The sequence below is a fragment of the Punctularia strigosozonata genome (assembly GCF_000264995.1).
Source record: "Punctularia strigosozonata HHB-11173 SS5 unplaced genomic scaffold PUNSTscaffold_2, whole genome shotgun sequence".
Lineage (NCBI taxonomy): Eukaryota > Fungi > Basidiomycota > Agaricomycetes > Corticiales > Punctulariaceae > Punctularia > Punctularia strigosozonata.
Genome location: NW_006767434.1, coordinates 2,769,391 through 2,790,333, shown reverse-complemented (window position 1 = coordinate 2,790,333; position 20,943 = coordinate 2,769,391). Strand labels below are relative to the sequence as shown.

At 55.9% G+C, this 20,943-nt stretch overlaps 8 protein-coding genes across 8 annotated transcripts; 4 read left to right on the top strand and 4 right to left on the bottom strand.

The window, feature by feature from the left end:
* Positions 1-561: 561 nt before the first annotated feature.
* Positions 562-3,742, bottom strand: PUNSTDRAFT_42456 (uncharacterized protein; the record flags this gene model as incomplete). The annotated part of the gene is made up of 3 exons (XM_007380548.1): positions 562-3,137; positions 3,197-3,313; positions 3,367-3,742. The coding sequence occupies 3 exons, from the start codon at positions 3,740-3,742 to the stop codon at positions 562-564; spliced, it is 3,069 nt and encodes a 1,022-aa protein (XP_007380610.1).
* Positions 3,743-4,362: 620 nt separating this feature from the next.
* PUNSTDRAFT_82592 (uncharacterized protein) lies at positions 4,363-5,553 on the top strand. Its single transcript, XM_007380547.1, has 6 exons — positions 4,363-4,584; positions 4,649-4,847; positions 4,899-4,994; positions 5,053-5,170; positions 5,228-5,324; positions 5,380-5,553. The coding sequence occupies exons 1-6, from the start codon at positions 4,504-4,506 to the stop codon at positions 5,530-5,532; spliced, it is 744 nt and encodes a 247-aa protein (XP_007380609.1). The 5' UTR covers positions 4,363-4,503; the 3' UTR covers positions 5,533-5,553.
* Positions 5,554-6,135: 582 nt separating this feature from the next.
* On the top strand, positions 6,136-10,258 carry PUNSTDRAFT_61020 (Nrap protein; the record flags this gene model as incomplete). The annotated part of the gene is made up of 11 exons (XM_007380546.1): positions 6,136-6,237; positions 6,301-6,711; positions 6,766-6,949; positions 6,998-7,522; positions 7,572-7,627; positions 7,683-7,784; positions 7,836-7,960; positions 8,023-9,625; positions 9,676-9,882; positions 9,933-10,076; positions 10,151-10,258. 11 exons carry the CDS (start codon positions 6,136-6,138, stop codon positions 10,256-10,258), a joined length of 3,567 nt encoding a protein of 1,188 aa, XP_007380608.1.
* Positions 10,259-10,274: 16 nt separating this feature from the next.
* PUNSTDRAFT_82588 (uncharacterized protein) lies at positions 10,275-11,869 on the bottom strand. Its single transcript, XM_007380545.1, has 8 exons — positions 11,800-11,869; positions 11,603-11,725; positions 11,447-11,526; positions 11,349-11,381; positions 11,157-11,287; positions 11,073-11,084; positions 10,902-11,020; positions 10,275-10,843 (listed from the first exon to the last, which is right to left on the bottom strand). Exons 1-8 carry the CDS (start codon positions 11,809-11,811, stop codon positions 10,412-10,414), a joined length of 942 nt encoding a protein of 313 aa, XP_007380607.1. The 5' UTR covers positions 11,812-11,869; the 3' UTR covers positions 10,275-10,411.
* Positions 11,870-12,154: 285 nt separating this feature from the next.
* Positions 12,155-13,301, bottom strand: PUNSTDRAFT_124605 (uncharacterized protein; the record flags this gene model as incomplete). The annotated part of the gene is made up of 2 exons (XM_007380544.1): positions 13,032-13,301; positions 12,155-12,975 (listed from the first exon to the last, which is right to left on the bottom strand). The coding sequence occupies exons 1-2, from the start codon at positions 13,243-13,245 to the stop codon at positions 12,155-12,157; spliced, it is 1,035 nt and encodes a 344-aa protein (XP_007380606.1). The 5' UTR covers positions 13,246-13,301.
* Positions 13,302-13,561: 260 nt separating this feature from the next.
* PUNSTDRAFT_82585 (uncharacterized protein) lies at positions 13,562-15,573 on the top strand. The gene is made up of 9 exons (XM_007380543.1): positions 13,562-13,882; positions 13,938-14,050; positions 14,112-14,269; positions 14,318-14,479; positions 14,539-14,607; positions 14,661-14,740; positions 14,795-14,882; positions 14,975-15,088; positions 15,200-15,573. Exons 1-9 carry the CDS (start codon positions 13,808-13,810, stop codon positions 15,343-15,345), a joined length of 1,005 nt encoding a protein of 334 aa, XP_007380605.1. The 5' UTR covers positions 13,562-13,807; the 3' UTR covers positions 15,346-15,573.
* Positions 15,574-15,810: 237 nt separating this feature from the next.
* Positions 15,811-16,872, bottom strand: PUNSTDRAFT_131262 (uncharacterized protein; the record flags this gene model as incomplete). The annotated part of the gene is made up of 5 exons (XM_007380542.1): positions 15,811-16,098; positions 16,159-16,508; positions 16,568-16,646; positions 16,698-16,802; positions 16,858-16,872. 5 exons carry the CDS (start codon positions 16,870-16,872, stop codon positions 15,811-15,813), a joined length of 837 nt encoding a protein of 278 aa, XP_007380604.1.
* Positions 16,873-19,276: 2,404 nt separating this feature from the next.
* Positions 19,277-20,599, top strand: PUNSTDRAFT_131261 (uncharacterized protein; the record flags this gene model as incomplete). The annotated part of the gene is made up of 6 exons (XM_007380541.1): positions 19,277-19,337; positions 19,390-19,547; positions 19,603-19,707; positions 19,763-19,841; positions 19,904-20,250; positions 20,303-20,599. 6 exons carry the CDS (start codon positions 19,277-19,279, stop codon positions 20,597-20,599), a joined length of 1,047 nt encoding a protein of 348 aa, XP_007380603.1.
* Between the last annotated feature and the right edge of the window lie 344 nt (positions 20,600-20,943).

Sequence of the window (20,943 nt, the reverse complement as noted above, 5' to 3'; positions counted from 1 at the left end):
GGTGGAGCGAAATCGCTACAATTCCCGCCCGGATTCCAGTTCGGCGATGTATGAATACACAGTTCAGGAGGTCTATCCCTATCATCAAGACCCTTCGCAGTCAAGTCAGTCGTGACCCGCTCGCCTTTCGTGTTGATCTAGATGCAATGGGATTCACACATCTCAGTGATCGATCATTCGCTGAGGTTCGACTTTTGTTTGTCGAGGCATTGTGAACATAGGCGAAGTTCGGGAGGGGGGAATGATTGGTTGTGTCAATCGTTGATGTAGCCGGCGGTGGAACGAGGTCGTTCATGCAATACGTTTGAGCCTGGGCAGGATTACAGGCGACGCATGCGGCTTGGGCAGGAAGTATGGTTGGAGAGCTGTTCCGTGGCCTCCCGCAGTCGAGGCGTCCACGACTGGCTGTGCTTGACCTTGGGTCCCATGCGAGTGGCTCCCCTCGTGGGATGAAGCGCCAACGCCAGTATGATGCAAACCAGCTGTATGTAGTAGCCGTACGCACCGGCCTGATGTTTCTTCATCGCCGAAGCTTCCGAACGTGCTTCGGCTTCACGATCGTCAAATGTCGAACGCTGCGCTCCTCCACCCACTCCTCTTCCGCTCCAAACGCTCTCTCACTTGCTTCCGCGCCTGCGCCACATCGATGTCGTGTCTTGTGTTCTCCACGACCCCCTCCGTCTTCTGCACTTTGCCTACGACTTCGCTCTCTACCTGGTCAAGCACGCGCCTCGCCGGCTCGGGATCAGGCTCGTGGGCGTCGTGATCGTGAGGGCCACCCTTTCCGGGGAGTACTTGGGCGCCGATGCCTACTGCAATGGTGGTTTCCGCAGCTGACGAAGGTTGCGAGGACGACGCGCCATCCTTGGGTAAGGATTGAGTGGTATGAATGATGCCCTTCATCGTCGCAGTCGTGTAGCTCGTCGTCTGTTCTTGTGTTTCATCCTCCTCTTCGTCCTGATGCGAGGCCGACGATCCTGCATAATGGGCAGACAGAGCTCGCCAATAGTCCCAAATCCCGGGTTGTCCCTCCGACGCGCCGCTGACTGCGTCCTTCTGCACGCTGCCGCCGACACGGGCGAAAGCCTCGAGCGCGTTCTTGATCTGACTTTGGAGTACCCAGCCAACGGCGAAGCGCGCCATGGGACCGGCCAGCGGCTGCAGAATGCCCTTGTTGATGATCCAGTGCTTGCTGCGATCGATCGCAAAGTGCATCCCGGGAACATCGACCTTCACGGCGTTCACGTGGAATAGCGGGCTCGGTCCGGCTTCCTCGCTCTCATTTATCAGCTCGCTGGAGGCCCAGTCGGCGTCCATCTCGAGATCGACGGAGGCTCGGAGTCCTTCGCCAACCGCGTCCGGGCCGCTTCCCCCGATATCGATGCTCAGCAACCCTTCGTCCTCGTATCCTAGGATCGCGGGGCCTTTGTAGCGCGCATAGTACGCGATGTCCCTCGCCGACACGCGCAGGCCGTCCACGTGCAGCCTGACGCGATTCTTGGCCTTCGACACGGATTGGGCCAGGTCGAGGTCGACTTCGCTCCAGTTCTCGACTTTGACACGATCCGGGATCAACGACGCGCCGAAGCTGCGCGCGGTGACCATGACCGCGTCGACGGCCGCGTCCAACGATGGGCTAGTGAACTCGACACGAGGCATCGGGAATGTCGTGAGAAGACGAAGGAGGCGCGGCAGCACCCACACCAGCAGGTCGTGCTGAACCTGCTTGCGTATGCGAAGGGCGGCATGTGTTGCCTCCGCGGTGGGGCTGAAAGCGGCGAGGTGAACCGAGAGCGAGCCCAGGGCGCGAACCAGGCGCGCGATGGCAGCGTCAGAGGATATAGCGTGTGCGAATGCGTCCAGCTCGGACCAGAGTTCCCGCAGCGTGCGACCGAACTCCGTATCGCCCTGCAGCGAGATGGCGAGGATATCGGAGGCGCGGTCGTACAGTTCCTCAGCGGTCCTGGTGCCCACCCGAGAAGCCGCATACTGGGGATCATCGATGGCGGCGGTGACATACCGTCGCGCGGCAGCGAACCAGTCCCGGGCCTGCGAGAACGGATTCGCCACATCGTCGACTTGGATCAACTCGGCTGGCGTTGTGGCGATGCTTTTCGTCAAGCGCTCCACGAGAGAAAGGAGGCGGTCCAGGCTGCGACCAGAGGCAAGACGCTCGAGGATAATCTTTAGATCGGCCAAGGCGGCATCGAGGTGGGGGTCTGTCCAGATGATCGGGATGACGGTTACAGGCGGAGCCGAAGAGGATGGTACAGGTGGATTGGGGTCCGTATGAGACTCAGGAGCCGTCGTCGTCGGTGGATCGGCGAAAGGGTCCGTGCCTTTCAACCCCGTTTCTGCCGGGGACGGGTTTGTAGTCTGCACGTCGGCAACTACAGATGTGAGGGCGGAGATTTTCTGCGCATATTCGCTAAAGAGAGCGACGATCGTCTGTAAAGCAGCGCGATAACTCGGAACTCGCTGAACTTGGATCAGGGTCTGGACATGGGCGCTTCGGGTAAGATCGAGAAAGACGTTCGTTTGAACGTAGCGTACCTCCAGTATTCGTTGGATGACTACTTCTTTCATGCGGTCGGGTGCTTCCTGCTTCATATCCCTCCATCGCTCCTGGGTCTCAGTCTCAACATTCGCCTTCATCGTGCCCAAGTCTTCCCCTAGCCTCCTCGCATCCTCAGCAAGCTCCTCTCGAGTCCGCCGCGCCTCATCCCGCGTTCTATGCAGCACGTCATCCGCCCTCGCCTGCGCACCCCCGGCCGCTTCTTCCATTTCCTTCGCTTTCACCGGGAGATCCTCTGGCCCTGTCCCAGCCTCTCGCACTTCCTCCTCCGCGTCGTGGGCAATGTTGACCACGTCCTCGGCCACGTCTTCGACGACGGACGCGACGCGCTCCACCTTCTTGGCGACGTCATCCACGGCTTCAGCTACGCCTGCCACGTCCAGGGCCGCGTTTCCTACCGCTACGGCCGCGTCCCCAAGCCTCTCTCGGAGGAATGTTGATACGTCGGAAAAGACGGCGCGGAACGTAGACGAAGTGAGAAACATGCGAGAGAGCGTGAGTGTGGAATCGACAAGCGCTCGAGCGTCGGTGGCGATTTGAGTTGGTTCCGGCATCGCCGAGGCTGCCGATTCGGTTAGCGGCCTAGTCATTGGCATTCGTCGAACGAAGAACTGAGTTCACCTATGGCCTGAGCAGCGGCTACTGCTTCTGCGGATGCGTCTACGGCAAGATCGGCTTCAAGGGGTGGACTATCGATCCTGCGTGCTTGATAGAGCAGGTCCTGGATCTTGTCATCCGCTGCGGCCTGTATAAGCACGGCACATAGAGGTCAGATAGGATGGACAGCGTACCGTTCTTCTGCATGCCGAGTGACAGCAGCGCTTGTACGATGTCATTGGCATCATCCAGCAGCAGCTTGCCATGGGGGCTCAGTCCCCCCGCCGCACTTGCGAGGCTTCCATACGCGGTTCCGCTTGCAGCGACGGCCTTTCCAGCATGGGCGTTCAACAGGTCGGTGTTGAGGAGCGCGCGGAGCGCTTGGTCGATCTGCTCTTGGGACGGCATTTTGCCAGCGCTGAGGGCGGCGAGGACATCCCCGAGCTGCTGCAGATGGGACCGAGGAGGCGGAAGGATGTCGGACGAGGGATTGTCGGGGTTCTTGGGAAGGAGCGGTTCACGTTCGGAGCGTCGCACGCGCCGACGACAGGAAGAGAAGCAGGAGCCCATGGTATGCGTGGACCGGTAGTCTCAGGACAAGTCCGCGAGAGATGTCGTGCAGTGGTTGGGCTCTGGACATCAGACCGAGCGAGCGCGATCCACTGACGTCATTTTGCAATTCGTCGAGGGCCAAGTTCCAGCAAACGGGCGGTGCATGGACGCAAAAAGAACACCGGAGAGATGCGTTTCTGCGATGGCCTGCGAGGGGAATCGGTCCAACCACGGTCAGCGCGAACGTACTTACGAGGACAAACCATTGCGCGAAACCCACGTCCGGTTGAGCGCCGGGGCTGAGTCACGTGCGGTAAAACAGGCGCCCGGGATCCACGTCGTGCCCAACGTCGACAGCCAGCATCCAACGTGTCCTTCGCATTCTCTGCGTCTTGTGCTCAAGCAGAGATAGAAAACCAGTCTGGTCTGGCTGGGCAGGCTTTTCTCGCTGTGCAAATCGGTCTTCACTGAGCTGCATCACCACCGCAATGGCCAACTTCTACAACCAGTCCCGCTCGCCGCCTCCGCTCCAGCACCCCGTCCCGACACATCCAGCATACATCCCAGAACCTCCATCCACCCCCTCCTCTCCGACAGGCTACCAGCGCTACGTCAGCTCGCCGCCCGTACCCAACGCGCCCCTCCAGCACCAAGCGGCCTACAACCCAAATCCTGCCTACGCGCAGCCACAGCACCACTATGCCTCGCCTCCGCGCCAGCAGCCGCAAGTTCGGGGCAGCGGTCCGCAGATACCCGCGCCAGACTTTGCCGCCTGGGGGATGAACGACGCGACGGCGCAGTTCGGCATGCAGCTCGGGCACACAGCGGTGGCTGCCGGGCAGGAGTACGTGCAACGAAACGTCAGTAAGAGAACGGCATAGCTTACGTGCTGCCTGAACGTCGCTCACCTCGACTCACCTACAGTTCGGAGGCCTCGTACCGCTCACCTCCCTCAAACACCACTTCAACGTGTCTAACTCCTACGTTATGCATAAGCTCCGGCTCCTGGTCTTCCCCTGGCGGCATCGTCCCTGGACCCGAAAAGTGTACCGGACGGAGCAGGGTGCGACGGAATGGCAGCCACCCCGGGACGATCTCAACAGCCCTGACCTCTACATCCCCGGTGCGTAACTTCCACATTGTGCGGCCGCGTTATGGGCTGACCTCAAGGCAGTGATGGCCCTCGTGACCTACGTTCTCATCGCCGCATTGCAAAGCGGCCTGCAACACCGATTTCATCCCGAAGTGCTCGGCAATGCCGCCTCCCGAGGTACGAGCAATACCCTGCCGCCCAGTTCCTCCATCTCAACTCTGGCGACGTGGTATAGCACTGGGTGTGACGTTCCTGGACTTTGTGGCCGTTTATCTCGGATGTTATCTCCTCAACATCTCTGGCCCGAGCCAGATCATGGACCTCCTTTCATACGGCGGGTACAAGTTTGTCGGGTACGTGGTTTTTCTGTGCAAACCACTTCCGCCCCGCGCTAAAGTCCGCATCCCCAGCGTGATCCTTACCCTCATATCCGGCCTCCTCAACTTTGGCCGGACAATATACCTCCTGGTGTTCTTCTACACCTTCGCCGCGAACGCGTTCTTCCTCGTAAGCCCGGCAAAACTCTTGCCCCCCTGCAAGTGCTCATGCGCCGTGACCACAGCTTCGTTCTCTCCGATCGGTGGTGCTGCCAGACGCGAACGCGGGCGCGAACGTCGGCACTGTCACACACGCGGCGCGCAGCAGACGAATCACGTTCCTGTTCCTCATCGCGATGCTGCAGATCGTGTACATGGGCTTCCTTGTAAGAGTGTAGAGCGCTGGAATCCATTCTGTGCATAGAGCGGATGTCATATGTGGGACTGCACCAGTTTCGGCCTGAAGATTCGGACTTGAGGATTGAGACCGGTGCTTGATGCTACGACGGAGCCATCCTTAGGGAAACGGTTATCTGCGAAGTAACCGGGTCTCTGAGGTGGCAGTGCGCGGTGCAATATTCGCTGCAACTTTCTTCTGAGGGCCGCTTCGCGATCCTACCGTTCGCGAACCAAATATCCAGCTCGTCCGCGCCTTTTTAGAGCCCAGGACGGCACATGGCTGCTAATCTCAAACGGAAGCGCGCTCGGCATTCCGCGTCTGTGACCCAGCCCGCCTCACGAGCGAACGGTAGCACGGCGAACGTGAGTTTACCTCGGCTTCGATTATCTCGTGCTTTGTGGTTTCCTGCTTGCTCATGCATACGATCCAGTACGAGAAGAGCTCGGGAGTGAACTCGCGCACACATGTGAGGCAGAAAGAAGAGAGCGAAGAGGAAGAGAATGCCGAAGGATCGGGCTCTGACGAAAATGAGGATGATGAAGACGACGAGGAGGACCGCATGGATGTGGATGGGCAGGAAGACAAGCCACCCAGAGCAGATATGAAGGGGAAGGGGAAGGTTTACCAACCGCCCACCGGAGAAGAAGTCACGCAAATCAAGGACGCGACCAGCCTTTACCGCTCCGCCTCCTTCAAGTTGCAGGTGCGTTCGCCCATGCGCGTCGAATAAAGGGCACCCTCCCACTGAACCCCTCGTGTCCTACAGATAGACGCGCTGTTACCCACTATACGCCCTAAACCTTCGCACACCGCACCGCTCGAACGTTTCCTCTTGGCCCTTCATACCTTCCTAACATCACTTCCGCCTCTGCCAGAAACCCACCCGCGTCAGGCCGCGGACGCGCTCTCCGCGGCAACCAGCGCACCAAGCAAAAAGAAACGTCGAAAGTCGGAAGGGCCACCGCCTGCACCACCCAGCACTGTACACATCCCGTATCCTCAACCGTTACCCCCGCACGACACTAAATGGAAGGTCTCGTTTGAACCTCCTGAAGCAACCGGCGTGTTGCTCACCGGAAGCTGGGCAGACGGTCTTTCTGTCAAAGGACTAACAGACAAACATGGAGGTACCGAGGGCGCGCGCTTTTCCGTCGATGTCGCTGTGGAGATGCCGGACGTATGTTACGTCGCTATCAGAGGCCGGGATAACTCGCACTGACATCGATCTCAGAGCCTCTTCCAGGAGAAGGACTACCTAGACAACCGCTTTTTTCATAAGCGCGCATTCTTCCTTGCGAGGATTGCTGCCGCGCTCGCTCAACAGGAATCCTCCCCAGGGTTCAACGTAGACGCATACTACGCTTCTGCAGAAAACGACGTACGACGTACCATACTCGTTTTAAGACATCGGCAAGGTAAGTACTCGTAAAAATCAGCATGTGTTTTCATTAAGCTTCTTCTAGATGGTTCGGCCACAGACTTTTCCAAGCTGCACGCAGAAGTCCGGATCATCCCAACACTCGGTGTCTCCGCCCCGATCTCGCTTCACCGACTCTCCCCCTCCCACGCCAATCTCAGGATCTCCTCTTCGTCCGACTCCTCCCCACAGACTACACCTGAGCCAACACCCCTCTACAATAGCACGCTCCTCCTGTCGTACACTCCGCGGCGCTATCTCCTTGCTACACATACCCTCGTGCAGAACGCTCCAGCCTACAAAGATGCCCTTGCGCTGCTCCGTATTTGGGCGAATCAGCGTGGCTTTGCCTCAGTTTCCCCCGCAAGCCCCTCTTCATCTACCGACGCATTGTGCGTCGACGGTTTCGAAACCAAGGGTCCATGGTGGAACGCGCTCCTGGAGCTGGTCGTGAACGGTGAAGAGCCAACGTCTGCAACCGGACTCAAGCGCAAGACTATCGGGAGCAGACGCGCCTTGGGCAAGGGGCTCAGTTCCTACCAGCTGTTCCGAGCTGTGTTGGACGTTCTTTGTGAGCTTTACAGTGCTGCTTTACGAATGAATCATCTCATGGAGACTAGCGAGGCATGACTTCGTCAAGGAACCAGTGTTCGTCAAAACCCAAAATGGCCACAGGGTAACCATACTAGAACAACATGCGATTTTGCCTGCTCACCTGTCTTTCATTTTAGTACCCGCCTGAGGAGTATTCGGCTCACCATGATGCGGTCTTCGTTGACTCTAGTTCGCTAGTCAACCTGTTGGCTGGAACTCCTCTTGGCAGTCTTGATTTGGTCAGTTCTAAATGTGCCTTGCCGCACATTTGCGCTCATACTCTATCGTAGCTCCGACATGACGCGAAGATCACTCTAGATCGCATCGATAGTTCTTCCGCAACAGACGATCCTTTCCCAGACGTGTTTTTGCACGACCATCGCTCGCTGCAGACACGCTTCGACACTGTTATCCGGTACGTACTCCATCATCTTTAGGTGGATGACGGCGACGTCTCAACGACCGATTCCGCTGCAGTGTTGACTTATCGGCGTCCCCCATTCGCTCTCCCTCGGTGCATGCTACGCTCGAGCATGGTTCGGTATGGAAGGCCACGACTAGCGTTCTCGTCGCCACGCTTCGTGAAGGACTCGGCAATCGTGCCAAGGTTACGACCCTGTTGCATCCTTCCGTATCTTCTCTGCGGTCCACATCGGTTCCATCCCTTCCTCCAATCCCGCCAGTAGTTTTCATTGGACTCGTGCTCGACCCCGAGCATGCCTTCCGTCTCGTAGATCACGGACCAGCGGCAGAGGAGGGCGACACCCCGGAGCTGACCGCATTCCGCAAGCTCTGGGGGCCGAAAGCGGAGCTGCGCCGGTTCAAAGACGGACGGATCACGGAGAGCGTTGTCTGGGAGGTTCGCACAGCGGAGGAGCGCGCGCGCGTGCCGGCGCTCATCGTGGAGCACCTACTCTGGCACCACTTCGATATCCAAAAGGAGCAGCTGAAGTCTTGGATTGCAGGCTATGACGAGCTACTCCGGATGCCGAAGGAAATTGCGGCACTACATCCCGGCCAGGCCACGGGCGGCTTCAAAGCCGCAATGGCTGCATTCGACGGACTGGTCAAGACGCTGAAGAGTCTCGATGATCAGCTGCCGCTTGGTGTGACGACATTGAGCCCGGTCTCTGAGTACCTCCGATATACCAGCCCTTTCGCCCCGGTCCCGCTTCCCGCCACAGGTGCATCCGTTCTACCGGAATGTGCGCGCTACCTTCCAACCATGGACGTCGTCTTGGAGTTCGAAAAGTCCGGCCGGTGGCCCGACGATCTGCAGGCAATACAGAAGGTGAAGCTCGCATTCTTCGAGACCCTCGCGAATGCGTACATGATCGTCGAGCCCGGATCTCGGGCGCAGATCGTCTTGGACGACCACGAAACCGACATCGAAGATCACACCAGGCTGGAGATTGTCACCGCCGGCGGCTGGGCCTTCTCGCTTCGGATCTGGCATGACCGCGAGGCCACGCTGTTGGATAGGATTTTGGAGGACCGGACGTATATTACTCAAGCTGCAGCTCGAGGTGATGCTAGTCCGAAGGAGAAGAAAGAGGCAGCGGCGGCCAAGGAGCTGTACAACCGCCGGTTCATACATGCTCCGAGACATCATCGTGCTATCGCGGCTCTTTGTCACCGATTCACGGCGTTTGCGGGGTCCGTGAGGCTCGTGAAACGGTGGCTAGCCAGTCACTGGCTTGCCCACGGGCATATCAGTACGGAGGCAATCGAGCTCCTCTGTGCGGCCGTGTTTCTAAAACACGGCGCATCGGCTGCTCCCGGCAGCAAAGAATGTGGTTTTGCTAATGTCGTTGAACTACTGAGGGACTGGCGATGGGAGGAAGCTATGGTCGTTCCGCTATACGCTGCGGACAGCGACGTGCCCAAGCAGCCCGACGTGCCTCCTGCTCCCACGAGCAGTCAACATAGCGTATGGCGGATATTTACCGAGGCGGATCCTGGAGGACTGATGTGGACCGGGATGGGCCCTGGACTGGTCGTCGCTCGGAGAGTGAAGGCGCTCGCTGCCGCCACGTTCGACTTGATGAATGGCATGGTAATGGACAGCTTTGTGCCCAACGTGAGTATCGTGCCTCTTCCTGCGCGGCCCGAGCTCATGACCGCGACTAGAATCTGTTCAGGCATCCAACGGAAGACTATGACTTCGTCGTTGAGCTTGATGCGGCTGTTCTGCCACGGTATCATCAAAATGTCAGCGCGGACCCCAGGAAGTGGGCGCGGAAAGGGAAATATGCCAACATGAGCAACACCGAGTCTGACGACGGCCCGTTGCGGCCAGGTTTCGATCCTGCGCAACTGTTCTTCGACGACCTCCAGGTACGCAGGTCGCAAAGAAAGTGAATTTCACTCCATTGACGGATCTACAGCGCATATACAAAGACACGTTCCTGCTGTTTTGGGATCCACTCGGCGGCGACAAATTCGGCGGCGTGTGGGACCCGACGCTGAAAGCGCCGAGACCTTTCCGCGTGCTTGGCGGATTTTCTAGCGCCCCCGCGCAGGTGGCACAGGTGAATGTTGCTGCATCCGTCACCCACATACGAAGTGAGACTCACGTCGCTAATAGGATACCGAACAGCGGAAGGCAAAGGGGAAAGACAAAGATGCGGTCGTTCTCAACGAGCCAGGCGTGCTTGCTGAGATTGAACGCATGGGCCAAACAATTGTAAAGCGGATTGTAGTGCAGGTATAAATTAGCGGTGATCCGGCTTCTCATCTACCGACGCGCCAAGTGGAGGGTGGGCGTCGCCCAGCGTGGTTTCGATACAGGAAGTATACAACATGCATTGTGCTCGCAGCTTCCCCCGTCTACGCGGGAGATCAGCCAGAACAACGCTCCTCATGATCAATCGTTGATCTCAATCACGTTCCCATTACCCTGCGTATCACCATTAACCTCTCGTGCCTTCGAAGCACCACTTCCACTGCTTGTCGCTTCCCCATCCACTCTCTGCCTTTTCCTCGAGTCCGTCTCTTTCTCCTTCCCTTTCTCTGTAGCCTGTCCTTCCACCGCATTCTCTCCATCCTCCGTCAGATCAAGTACCTCCGCCTCACGTTTTGCCCTTCCCTTCCCGCGACTGCCGCCTCTAGTATGTCCCTCGCTATCATCCGATGTTAAGTCGATGGTGGATTCTTCGAGAAGGACGGTAGCACGAGTCCGTTGAGAACGTGTGCGAGCGGCCGACGCTGATGCGGACGAGGAGGCCGCAGAAGTGGCAGATGATCTACGGGATCCGCGCGGGCGGGGAGCGGAGTTGGCGGCAGAGGGTGTAGTTGACTGTAAAAATGGTATGAGGTGGAGTTCCAGAGGCGAAGGAGGCATATGAAGCACAAACCTCCGGTTGCGGTGCTGCTGCTGCAGGATCCGCGCGCACTGCATATAGCTGCGTCCATTGCCGCGCCGTGGCGTCATGCTGGGGACGATGCCGCGTGTACTCGTTCGCGATACTCGGGACTAATATGTTCTGTCTGAGCTACGGTTCGCATGCTATTGAGACGTTACTCACCCAGCGGGTCTCCTATATATCATCGTCAGCTTTCGATGCGCGGAGTTCATCAATGAGAAATGTAGGAAAGACGTGTTAGCTTACGCGGATTGGGGTCCGTCATTAGGCTACTAAGCGAAAGCACAACTTTGAACAGTGAGAGAGCGGGTGACCACGCGCTCTTCAGAATGTCTATGCATACTGCCCCTCGCTCGGAAATGTTCATATGATATATCCTGGAGGAATTTCTTTATCAAATTCGAAGTTCGTGTTGCTAGATCGCTACACGGTACGAACCTGGTGGTGAATGTGACTTTAGGGGCATTGAACCTATGAAAGCGAGAATCGGAGATCAGCACACAACGTTGGGAGACGGTGTTTTGACGAATGCTCACGGATAGTCAGGCGGCAAATGCACATCTACGTCGAATGTCCCTCCTTCGTACGGACTCCCTTCGGGACCTGGTATTGACGCCTGAAACCCATAATAGGGTCAGATACAACCCCGACATCGAGGGAGGTTCGTCGTGCCTCAGACACAAATTACTCGCCTTCCAATGCAATAGGTCTCCCGATGCTAGATTACAAGGTTCAAGTGTAATCCCACCCAGATTCCCTGCCTTCCGCTCCTTGTCTAAATCCGATATCTCCTTGTGTATACGCTTCATGGTCATCTGGGGAGAGCGAAGAGTCAGCAGGCACGTCGCCACACGGAAAGCACGTAACCGCCGCAACAATCGGGACGCACTGGCGAAGGCATGTCGATGTGTTGGTGCTCAGTGGAATTGTCGACGAGCTGAAGTGTCCTGATAGAGCAAGCCGCAACACGAGCGGGTCAACTTCAGGCGGTGGCTCGCGGTAACCGTGCTGTGCCAGGACGGCACCTGACTCTGAACATGAGGTCATGTGATCAGGACGCGTCTAGAATAAGTCAAGAGTCTTAGAAGGTTCCAGGAAAGGCTCCTCGTCAGCTCAGCTCATAACCGTATTGCCGACAATCGAAAGGAGCATGAATAGTGTAGTTCAATTGAATTATTCATAGCCATCTCTACATAGAAGACCAGTTCGGGTAGCATAGCATGAAACAGCAATATCATAGCGTGTTAATTGTCAATCACAGACGGTGACTGCGTGGGTAGAACAGTGTAAGTGAGATGGGGCATGTCCGCCAAAAGTTCATTCGCCGTGTACTCTGGGTTAGCCTCAGAAGTATCGGTTGGTACGCCGTAAAGCTCGGAGGTGATTGCCACCACCGACTTGATTGGGTGGGAAGTGGGTAGGTCGCTCGGGAGGGCAAGGTCGGGTATGTCGGCTAGCATTGCTCGAAGTGTGTTGTCCAAGGCGGCTTCGGGTCGGAGTGCTGAGCTGGCGGACGGCGTACCGGACCCCTCGGGTGTCACCGCGACCGGCGTCGTGATTTGCGCGGATGGGATAGCGGTTATTGAAGACGGTTCGAGGGGGGAACCCTTCGGATGAATAAGAGGGAGGAGAACGTCTAGGTCGTCAATGAGCCCTCCAAGATCCGGTTGCTTGTCGTCGTCGTCTTTGTCGTCTTTGTCGTCATCGCTTTTCGGAGCAGGTTCGTCATCGTCACCTTCCCTGTCGTCCGTCGAATCGGACGCTGATGCCGACGGCGTGGCTTGTGGGATGGATGTGTTTGGACTTTCGACTGCGGAAGTGGGTAATGTGGTGGTCACCGCCGGGACGGAGTTGGATGTGGGAAGCAGGAAATCCGTGGTGGATGAGGTCGCACTGGAGGCGACGGTTGACTGTGATACGGTAGACGTTCTAGGATGTTCGCTGGTGTATCGATCCCAGCTGTTGATTGGTATCACACCCTCTGGCTCAAGCTCTTTGCCTTCTATGAAAGCAGGGAGACCCATCTGAACACCGCCCACCGAATTGGACGACGGGCTACGCAGAGCTGTATAAAACAGATTAGGGTTTTTTCCAGACCAAAAGTGGGGGTGCGGTACTGACCAAGTCCAGAATACCGCTTCTTCCTGCTCTTTTCAGAGTGTTTGGCGGAGAGGTTAACCGAGGACGCAAGGGATGGAGTTGGAGGCACGGTTGGTAGCGCAGGTGATGCGACGACGTCCTGCGTCGACAAAACGGGCGATAGCGGCATAGCAGCAGCAGAGGAGATAGCGATGGAGGCGATGAGGATCGTCGAACCAGTCGAAGTGAAACGCATGACGGATAATAGGTGCTGGGTGTGTGGTTGAGCTCGGGGAGAGACCTTGGGCTAAGTCTCTGCCCAAAGAGACTGGCTTTTATGGACCATGGTATATAGGGGACGGAGGTTGACCGACGGGAAGCGGATGTCGAGGCGGATGTCGAAGCGGGTGAGGCGGGAGGCGGGATGACGGAGGGCGGGATGACGGCGGGCGATCAGCGGGACACAGCCACACCCGACGCACTTCGTCTCCCACGCCGACGCTATGCTTAGCGCCTCGGAGAGCTCGGAGAACGCGGGGCATGGCCAGTGGGTCCTGTGATCTGTGGCCATCGCAGCAGCTCCGACGGTCCCAGGCGGACGATTCGGCTGGTCCTCGCTATCCTCGCAGCCCTTCTGCGTCCTCGACTGACCCAGCGCGCAACACACCAGTCGGCGCGCGAGGACTTGGCAGAATATTTCTCGCTTTTGTTCCCTATATATCCCATCCCATCACGGCCACTGTTCGCTCGTTTCTGCTCTTTTGTTCTCGTGTTGTGTTTGCTCTTATCTGTTCCGGTTCTGCGGAGGTAAAGCGAGAATGGGCTCGGCATATTCGCGCTGGTTCGACATACACGATACCTTCGATCCAGCATGTCTCTACGTTACATCACCAGTGCGTACGGCCATCATTCTGCTACGCGACGAACGAATAACCCGGCGTTCATAAGTTCCTGTCGCCGGCCTGGCTGACCTTTGTACGAATCCTACTGGGACTTTACGCGCTCGCAGGAAACTGCTACAATCTAGCGTATACGACTAGCGTGCTGCATCAAGGGAGCTCGTGAGTGTCGTCACCGAATGGGGTTAAGCAACCGGACCGTCTAACATCTCTGCCACGCAAGGTACTTCTCGTATTTCACCCGCTTGTCATGGATTGGCGATGCGTCATACCTCCTAGCCGTCGGCGTACAGACGCTATTCTATACCATACGTCTCCGCCGGGGTTTCGGGACACGCGCATTACCGGCTCCGTCTAACAACGAGGTCAAGGAAGAACGAGGTTCGTGCCTTTCCGTCTCTAACAAAGCAGTCACTTACAGTGTAGCAGGTTCTTCTGGTAGTCGCACCAGTGGCACTGGGACAACGGCCGAACAGGGTATCGTAGAGCAATCGACGAAGGCAGTACGCGGCAACGCATACCCTCTGCAACAATGGCCGAAAATCCTGCAGTTCCTACACGTGCTGCTATGGGGCACGTTCACCACTTTCCGTGAGCTTCTGGGTCGAACTATCAGACTATCCTTTCGTGTGTCTCATTATGCACGTCAGCCATCATCGTCACGGTCGTATTTTGGTCTCTCCTCTCTGGCCCCACAGCATTGAGCACCGTCAATAATGGTATGTACAATGATGTGGAACACGTTCGTTGATTCTCATTTCGCGGTTCCCAGCTTGGGGCAACATTTCCGGTCATCTGCTCAACTCGGTCTTTGCACTCTTCGAGATATTCTTCACCAACGCTCCACCAGTGGTACGCACCCTCCGCCCTCCTTCCTTCATCTATTGAGACTCAACGACCAACCAGCCCTGGACCTACCTTCCCTTCCTCGTCATTCTCCTAGCACTATACATGGGCGTTGCCTACATCACGTTCGCAACACAACACTTCTACGGTACGTCTCCCATCCATCCGGTGTATATACCTCCAGATCATACGCTGCACCGACATATTCCATATCGGATCTGCAATTGACATTTTTCGTAGTATACGACTTCCTCGACCCCGGGAAACAGCACGCGCTCCTCGCAGCCTACATCATTGGCATCGCTGTCGGTTGCTGCCTCATCTTCTCCCTCGTCCGTGGCGTGATCGTCCTTCGTGAGTAAACGCCGCTCCCCGTCTCCATCTCCCGCACTGCTCGCGATGGCCTCCCACCCGGGCGCGCTGATCTCGGATATGCGAACTGACGCCATCCACCCCCGTCTCTAGGTCAGCGCCTCGCCCGCCGATTTTTCCCGCGCCGCGCGGGTGGTGCGGCGTTTGGGGATGACGCCGGTGTGCGCGCAGAAGGAATTGACGAATGGGAGACGGTGGAACACGAGGATGCGTTGCAGAAAGGTGCGGAGGCGGTGTGAGGCAGAGTGACGGGTTCGGACCTGGGTGAATGGTGTGTACATAGGCTGCGAGGCTACGGCGGTTTCTGCATCTTGAGTATCGATCCATTGAGTATGCCAGATTTGCGTGCGCCCCATCGGCGCATTCAATGGAAAGTTGGTTCAATTCAAGTATTTTAGACGACTGCAGCGCGCGACCAACGTCGAAGCATGGGGCTGTGGGTGTGTGCATGTGGAATATCGCATGCGCTGCGTCCTGGGGTGAATTTGGACTGTAAAGCCAACGGTTTAACGCGGACGTACGAGGCATTCGCGATGCTGTGACTGCGGGAACGTGGAGGACACCACCCTTGTGCTCGTGGAAGTGAAAATGGACTGTGCGATGACATGTTTGGTCGATGAGTTGGTTTGCAGCAATGAACGGATCGCCTGTACCAACTTAGGCGTACGTCAATGTGTTCAAGCGACATGGAATCAAATATTCAACTAGACGGAGAGTTCCCTAGCTACACGATGCATCCCGTAGGTCTGATCCCAGTCGTCACCTCCTGCCTTCATCTCGCTGCCGTCTCTGTGCACGTTGACGGTCTTCGTGAACGGGATGGATACGGACATTGGCGACAGGTTATTTGATAAACTGCCCTGGCCGGTGGACCGTCCAGGCGAGCGTGGCATGCGGATGCCCCGGAGTCTCTCGGATGGCACAGACGACAAGTTAGCGCGCGTCGAGTCACCCAATCCGACTCGCACGAAGATCATTGTTGGTGCGATCCCCTGGAAAAGTATCGGCGTCAGCATAGTTTGGCCCACCCAGAGATGGCTGTTCGGACGTACATATATCTGGGTCGCTATATCTGCAAGCATGATCTGGGCAGGATGGTTGATCGCGAAGAGCACCGTGAGGACGAACTGGACTACCAGGTAGACCAGACCGGACTCGATTACGACCACCGTCGCAGCTTTAAGGTATGTCGGCGGAAGCATGACCACTCCGCCCGCACGGCCTATATTTCCGTGGCTGGACCTGCCCTTCCACCAGATGCGGCCGATGATCAGGCCGGTGACGATGAAGTTGAAGCAGAGCGGGATAGCGAATGCCGATGTTCCAAGCGGAACCAATGACTTAGGCACGATGGCGGCTGACGGGGTTGATACCAGTATTCCAATCGTAGCCATGGCGCAGGCTGTATCACCGAAGCCGTTGAGTGGAGAATACTTATGAACAAAGCAGAACTATGCTCACAGACGAAGGCGAATGATATGAGTAGTGGGATGATGATGATGTAGTAATTATTGTCCCAGATGGTCCATAGTCGATAGCACTGAAGCGGTTCGTTATAATCCGACTCATTCCAGTGAGTGACGATGCTTACTAGAACAAGCTCGGCAAAGAAGTCGGTGAGGGTCACGAGGGCGTCTGCGGTTCTGAGAGAAGGTGTTCCGGCTTCGAGTGCTCCGCTAGGATTGCGACTTTGGACCTGTTATGGTCTCAGTCTCTACGGCGGAGGATAGCTCCGGAAGATTAGCGCTCACCAGATCTTTGTACATATAACGGAAATGAATCACAATATGTATGGTGCAGCACGAGAACAGAAAGCAGCAAAAAAAGAGATAAAATCGTGGTATTCTTTGGGTCTTTCGTTTCCAGGTCAAGGTCGTTACGGCCAGACAGAACAGAAGGATGTAGATACCTGGTAGGTTGAACATGAGATATATCACACTCGGACGGATTGTGTACTCACCATAGAGAATCAACTCGAAACCAAAGCCGAGAAATGTGGATTCGTTGATGCTCAACGCCATCTCCTAAGTCGAGTCGGAGGGTATTCCGTCAGGAGCCCTCTGCATGATATATTCAATTCCGCACAACGTTCATTGGACCGAGAGCCGAGATCGCCGGCGCCACTTCCGGTGAAACCAGTAAATACCGCTGTAGAGAGACATCAAGGAACCCAAGCTGCAACGTTTGATCATAACAAGAGCAACACCCCACGTAACGTATATTTGCAATAACGACATAGCGCAGAGATTCTCAGAGATCGGAGTGGTTCCGTGCAGGGCGTAGATTGTGGGCGAGGAAAGATAGAGTTTATCATGCTCACTGTGAAGCACGGGAACGATCGTGTCGCAAGCTTGATTGCGGAGATCAAAGTGTTGTTTGCGCCTCGAACATGCACTCGGAGGAGAGAATGGATGGTGCATAACTAGATGTTGGCCATGGGTCCTAGTGTGACTGCATTCGCTCTTGCGCGCGGTCTGTACCAACGCGGCACCCTAGGCCTTTCACATGGCGTACCGTTGTCTTAGATCTCAGCGACGTATTGAGTAGCGGTAGTCGGCCTATAGTTCTTACCGCCACGCCCGAAACGGAAGTCCAGGTCAACAGAGGTTGCAGAGCTATCAATCCGTGATTGCAGGATGCAAATGACTTCACGCACCTCCAGTACGGCGGTTTCGAACGGGCGGCGCAAAGATAATTATATCCTATCTACCCATGCCTGTCAACCAGAGCGAGGCAGTGCCGTGAGAAGCATGCATCCGGCGGTGATAGTACGTGAAACGTGTGAGCACATGGTACGTACTTGTCAAGAGGCTAGTGCTGAAACGAAGCACCTTGGATCAAGAGATGATACAGCACACATAGATCGTACTGGAAATGGCGACCGCAGTAAGAGGGATACTGGTAAGATCGCAAGACCAAAATCAGGGCTAACACGGCTGACAGTGAAGTTGGACACGAAGACGATATCTTCCGCGAAGTTGATGTTGTTCCAACCTAATCACGTGATGTTCATGTTCCTCTCAAAACGCGCGTCGCGCCTTGGTGACAGGCTCAACTTTAGATTGAAAATTGATCGTGCCCTACCGGCAATGCGACTGTCGCGCGATCCTCAGGGTTATATGGCTCTTATTCGGTTATTCCTCGCGCTTACTCAGTGAGGACGTGCATATAACCATCTCCAATCATGTATCGTCCAGTGAATGCGCTGCCTCCCGACTCGTCCCTAGGCCTCTGTGCGCAAAGCAGCAGCAGCTCGGCCTCGTTGCGCTGGTATTGGGACTTCTTGATGGATATGGACCCTCCTTGCTGAAGAACTCCTCGAGCTGTCTTCTGTTACTGTTCTACTCCGCGATCGTACACCAGCCCACCCTTGCCGGTGAAGACACGCGTACGAATGGGTCACCGAGCTTTCACTGGGTCCTATCAATATGTAATCATCGACCGTGTGTGTTGTGAGATTTAGCTCACGCTGTTGGGCCTGGGTCATTGCGCACTTTTTCGGCGAGAATCATGTAGCGTGGCAGCCTGTGGCTCCGTACTCCTTCGGTACATACCTTTCCCTCGGGGCCATGTTGTCGGAAGCATTTCTCGACATCGATATTCGTTGAATCTCTGTGATCGCACGGTGCGTCGACTGATTTTGTCAGGCTCGAATTGGTTTACTACATTACAAACCCCACCTAGTGTCGTGTTCACACTGATTGCCTACGAACAGTGATATCCGACGAGACGGCACGCTGGCGAACTTCCAAAACCTGATATCACGAGCATCAATGTCTGGAAGTATCGGCTGCGGTACGGCGCGATAGGGTTTGAGGGCGCAATCATAGGCACAGCAGTTATGGGACGACAGTCTCACCTTCGTGCACGCGCGATATGGCCCCCACCTTGTGACTGCTGCATACCGAATGGTATCGGCGGTAATTTGGAGCATGCCAACTACAGAACCTTGTGCGTGATACCACAAATCATGCCGTGCACTGCTGAGGTAGATCGAGATCTCTTTGCGAATTCGATCAAACAACGGCAGGCACCGAGTAGGAAAAGTATGGCTCCATTCCGTTTTTACCACTGTACGCAGTCGTCTTCACCGGACTAGCAAAGACATTCGGCTATAAAGCCTTGTGGAACCAGCGGCCGTTCAGTCAGCCGTCTTCGCTCTGACCGACGATGGCAATCACAACGAACGAATCCACTTTCCTTGGTTTCGGCTTTGAGATGACTTTGTACGGTGCGTGCTGGCGTTCGCTGACGTATACCGCTCTTAACATCCGTCGTGACAGGCATTTACCTTGTCGTCTTTTCCATGGCCATCATGTTGTTGACCTGGAAGAGAAGAACCGAGTCCATTTCCGTCTTTTATGTCTTCTTCTGCTGCCTGCTGTTTTCTTGCTGCTCGATACACGCCCTCATTCGCTTCCGCTACATGTATAAGGATCTTGTATGTACAAACCACTGTGTCCGGACGATGCGGTTGGCTAACCTCGTATACACAGGTCCAAGAGAGAAATCCCGAGGGGACCATTCAAGCTGGAACTCCTGCTCTGAGGACAGCCGATGCTTTGGTCACACTCACCGACTTTTTTGCAGAGCTGGTCCTGGTTGGTTACTGATAAATTCATCTCGTCGGATTCTAGTACTCAGACACGGTTGCAGTGCTACCGGCTATGGTCTATCTGGGATCAGAACTACTTCGTTGTAGCTCTACCCTTCTTGATGTCGCTGGCCTTTGTCTGTGCGTATACTCCACACCAGTGTTACCGTTTGCGTCGGCTCACCCATTTACATAATTTACAGCGTGCGCGATGACTACCATCGGCCTTCTTATCTCCCATCCGGCGGCCGCTATAGTTCCCAAGTCCGAGGTACACTTCGGAACGAGTGCATTTGCTATCCCGTTGGCGTTCAACTTCCTCGTCACCTCCCTGATTGTTGGTCGCATATGGTGGAAGGGCCGGCAGCACCGCGGTAATCTGCGACAATCGGGCGGCATCATTCTGTCAAACGGCTACCTAAAGGACGCAATGATGGTAGTCGTTGAATCGGGGATGCTGTACCTTGTCGTGCAGCTCGTTTTGACGGTACTGTTTGCGCTGAACCATCCTGCGCAAATCCTCCTTTCAGACATCGCCACGCAAGTATATGTACGGTTTCATCATTCCTGTATATTGCTTCGAGGCACTAATGGATTAACAGGGCATTGCGCCGACGCTCATTTTTGTTCGTGTCGGCTTGGGCGACACGACACGCACCATGCTGTCTTCAAACTATGACAACCAGCGACGACGGTTCCTCCGTAGTGGTGGATCCGGGGGATCGGAGTCAACCAAACGAACCAACAGAACTACCGGGACCGAGAAGACGCTTCCTATGATCATACCCATCCACAAGTCGGTTCATAGGTACCAAGACAACCTCGAACAGAGCAAGAGCTCAGAGATTTGGCAGCAGACTGTGGAGCTCGAGCCTGTGTCCCCTGCGCTCTCTGTGTGATCATGGGTTTAGCTATGTGAAAAAGCGGAAGTCGCGCTGGATTCAATCCACTCGACCTTGTTGTGAACGTGTACAGTAGGATATGGATTTGCTAGTGGGAAACAATATTTGTTCGCTCATCCTTGTAACATAACTATGGAGATCGTAAATCCGATCCAGGCCTATACGACAGTCAACCGGCGGTCATGCGAACTGAGGTCCATATGAATCTCTGCACAGAGTCGGTGCGGCGGACCTAGCTCGCGCTACTTCAGCTTGCTTCGTCAGATGGCGTGTAGGCCGGCATTCTTCCAGTATCCATACGCTTCCAGGAGATGGCTCTTTTCGAGAGATACAACACGAAG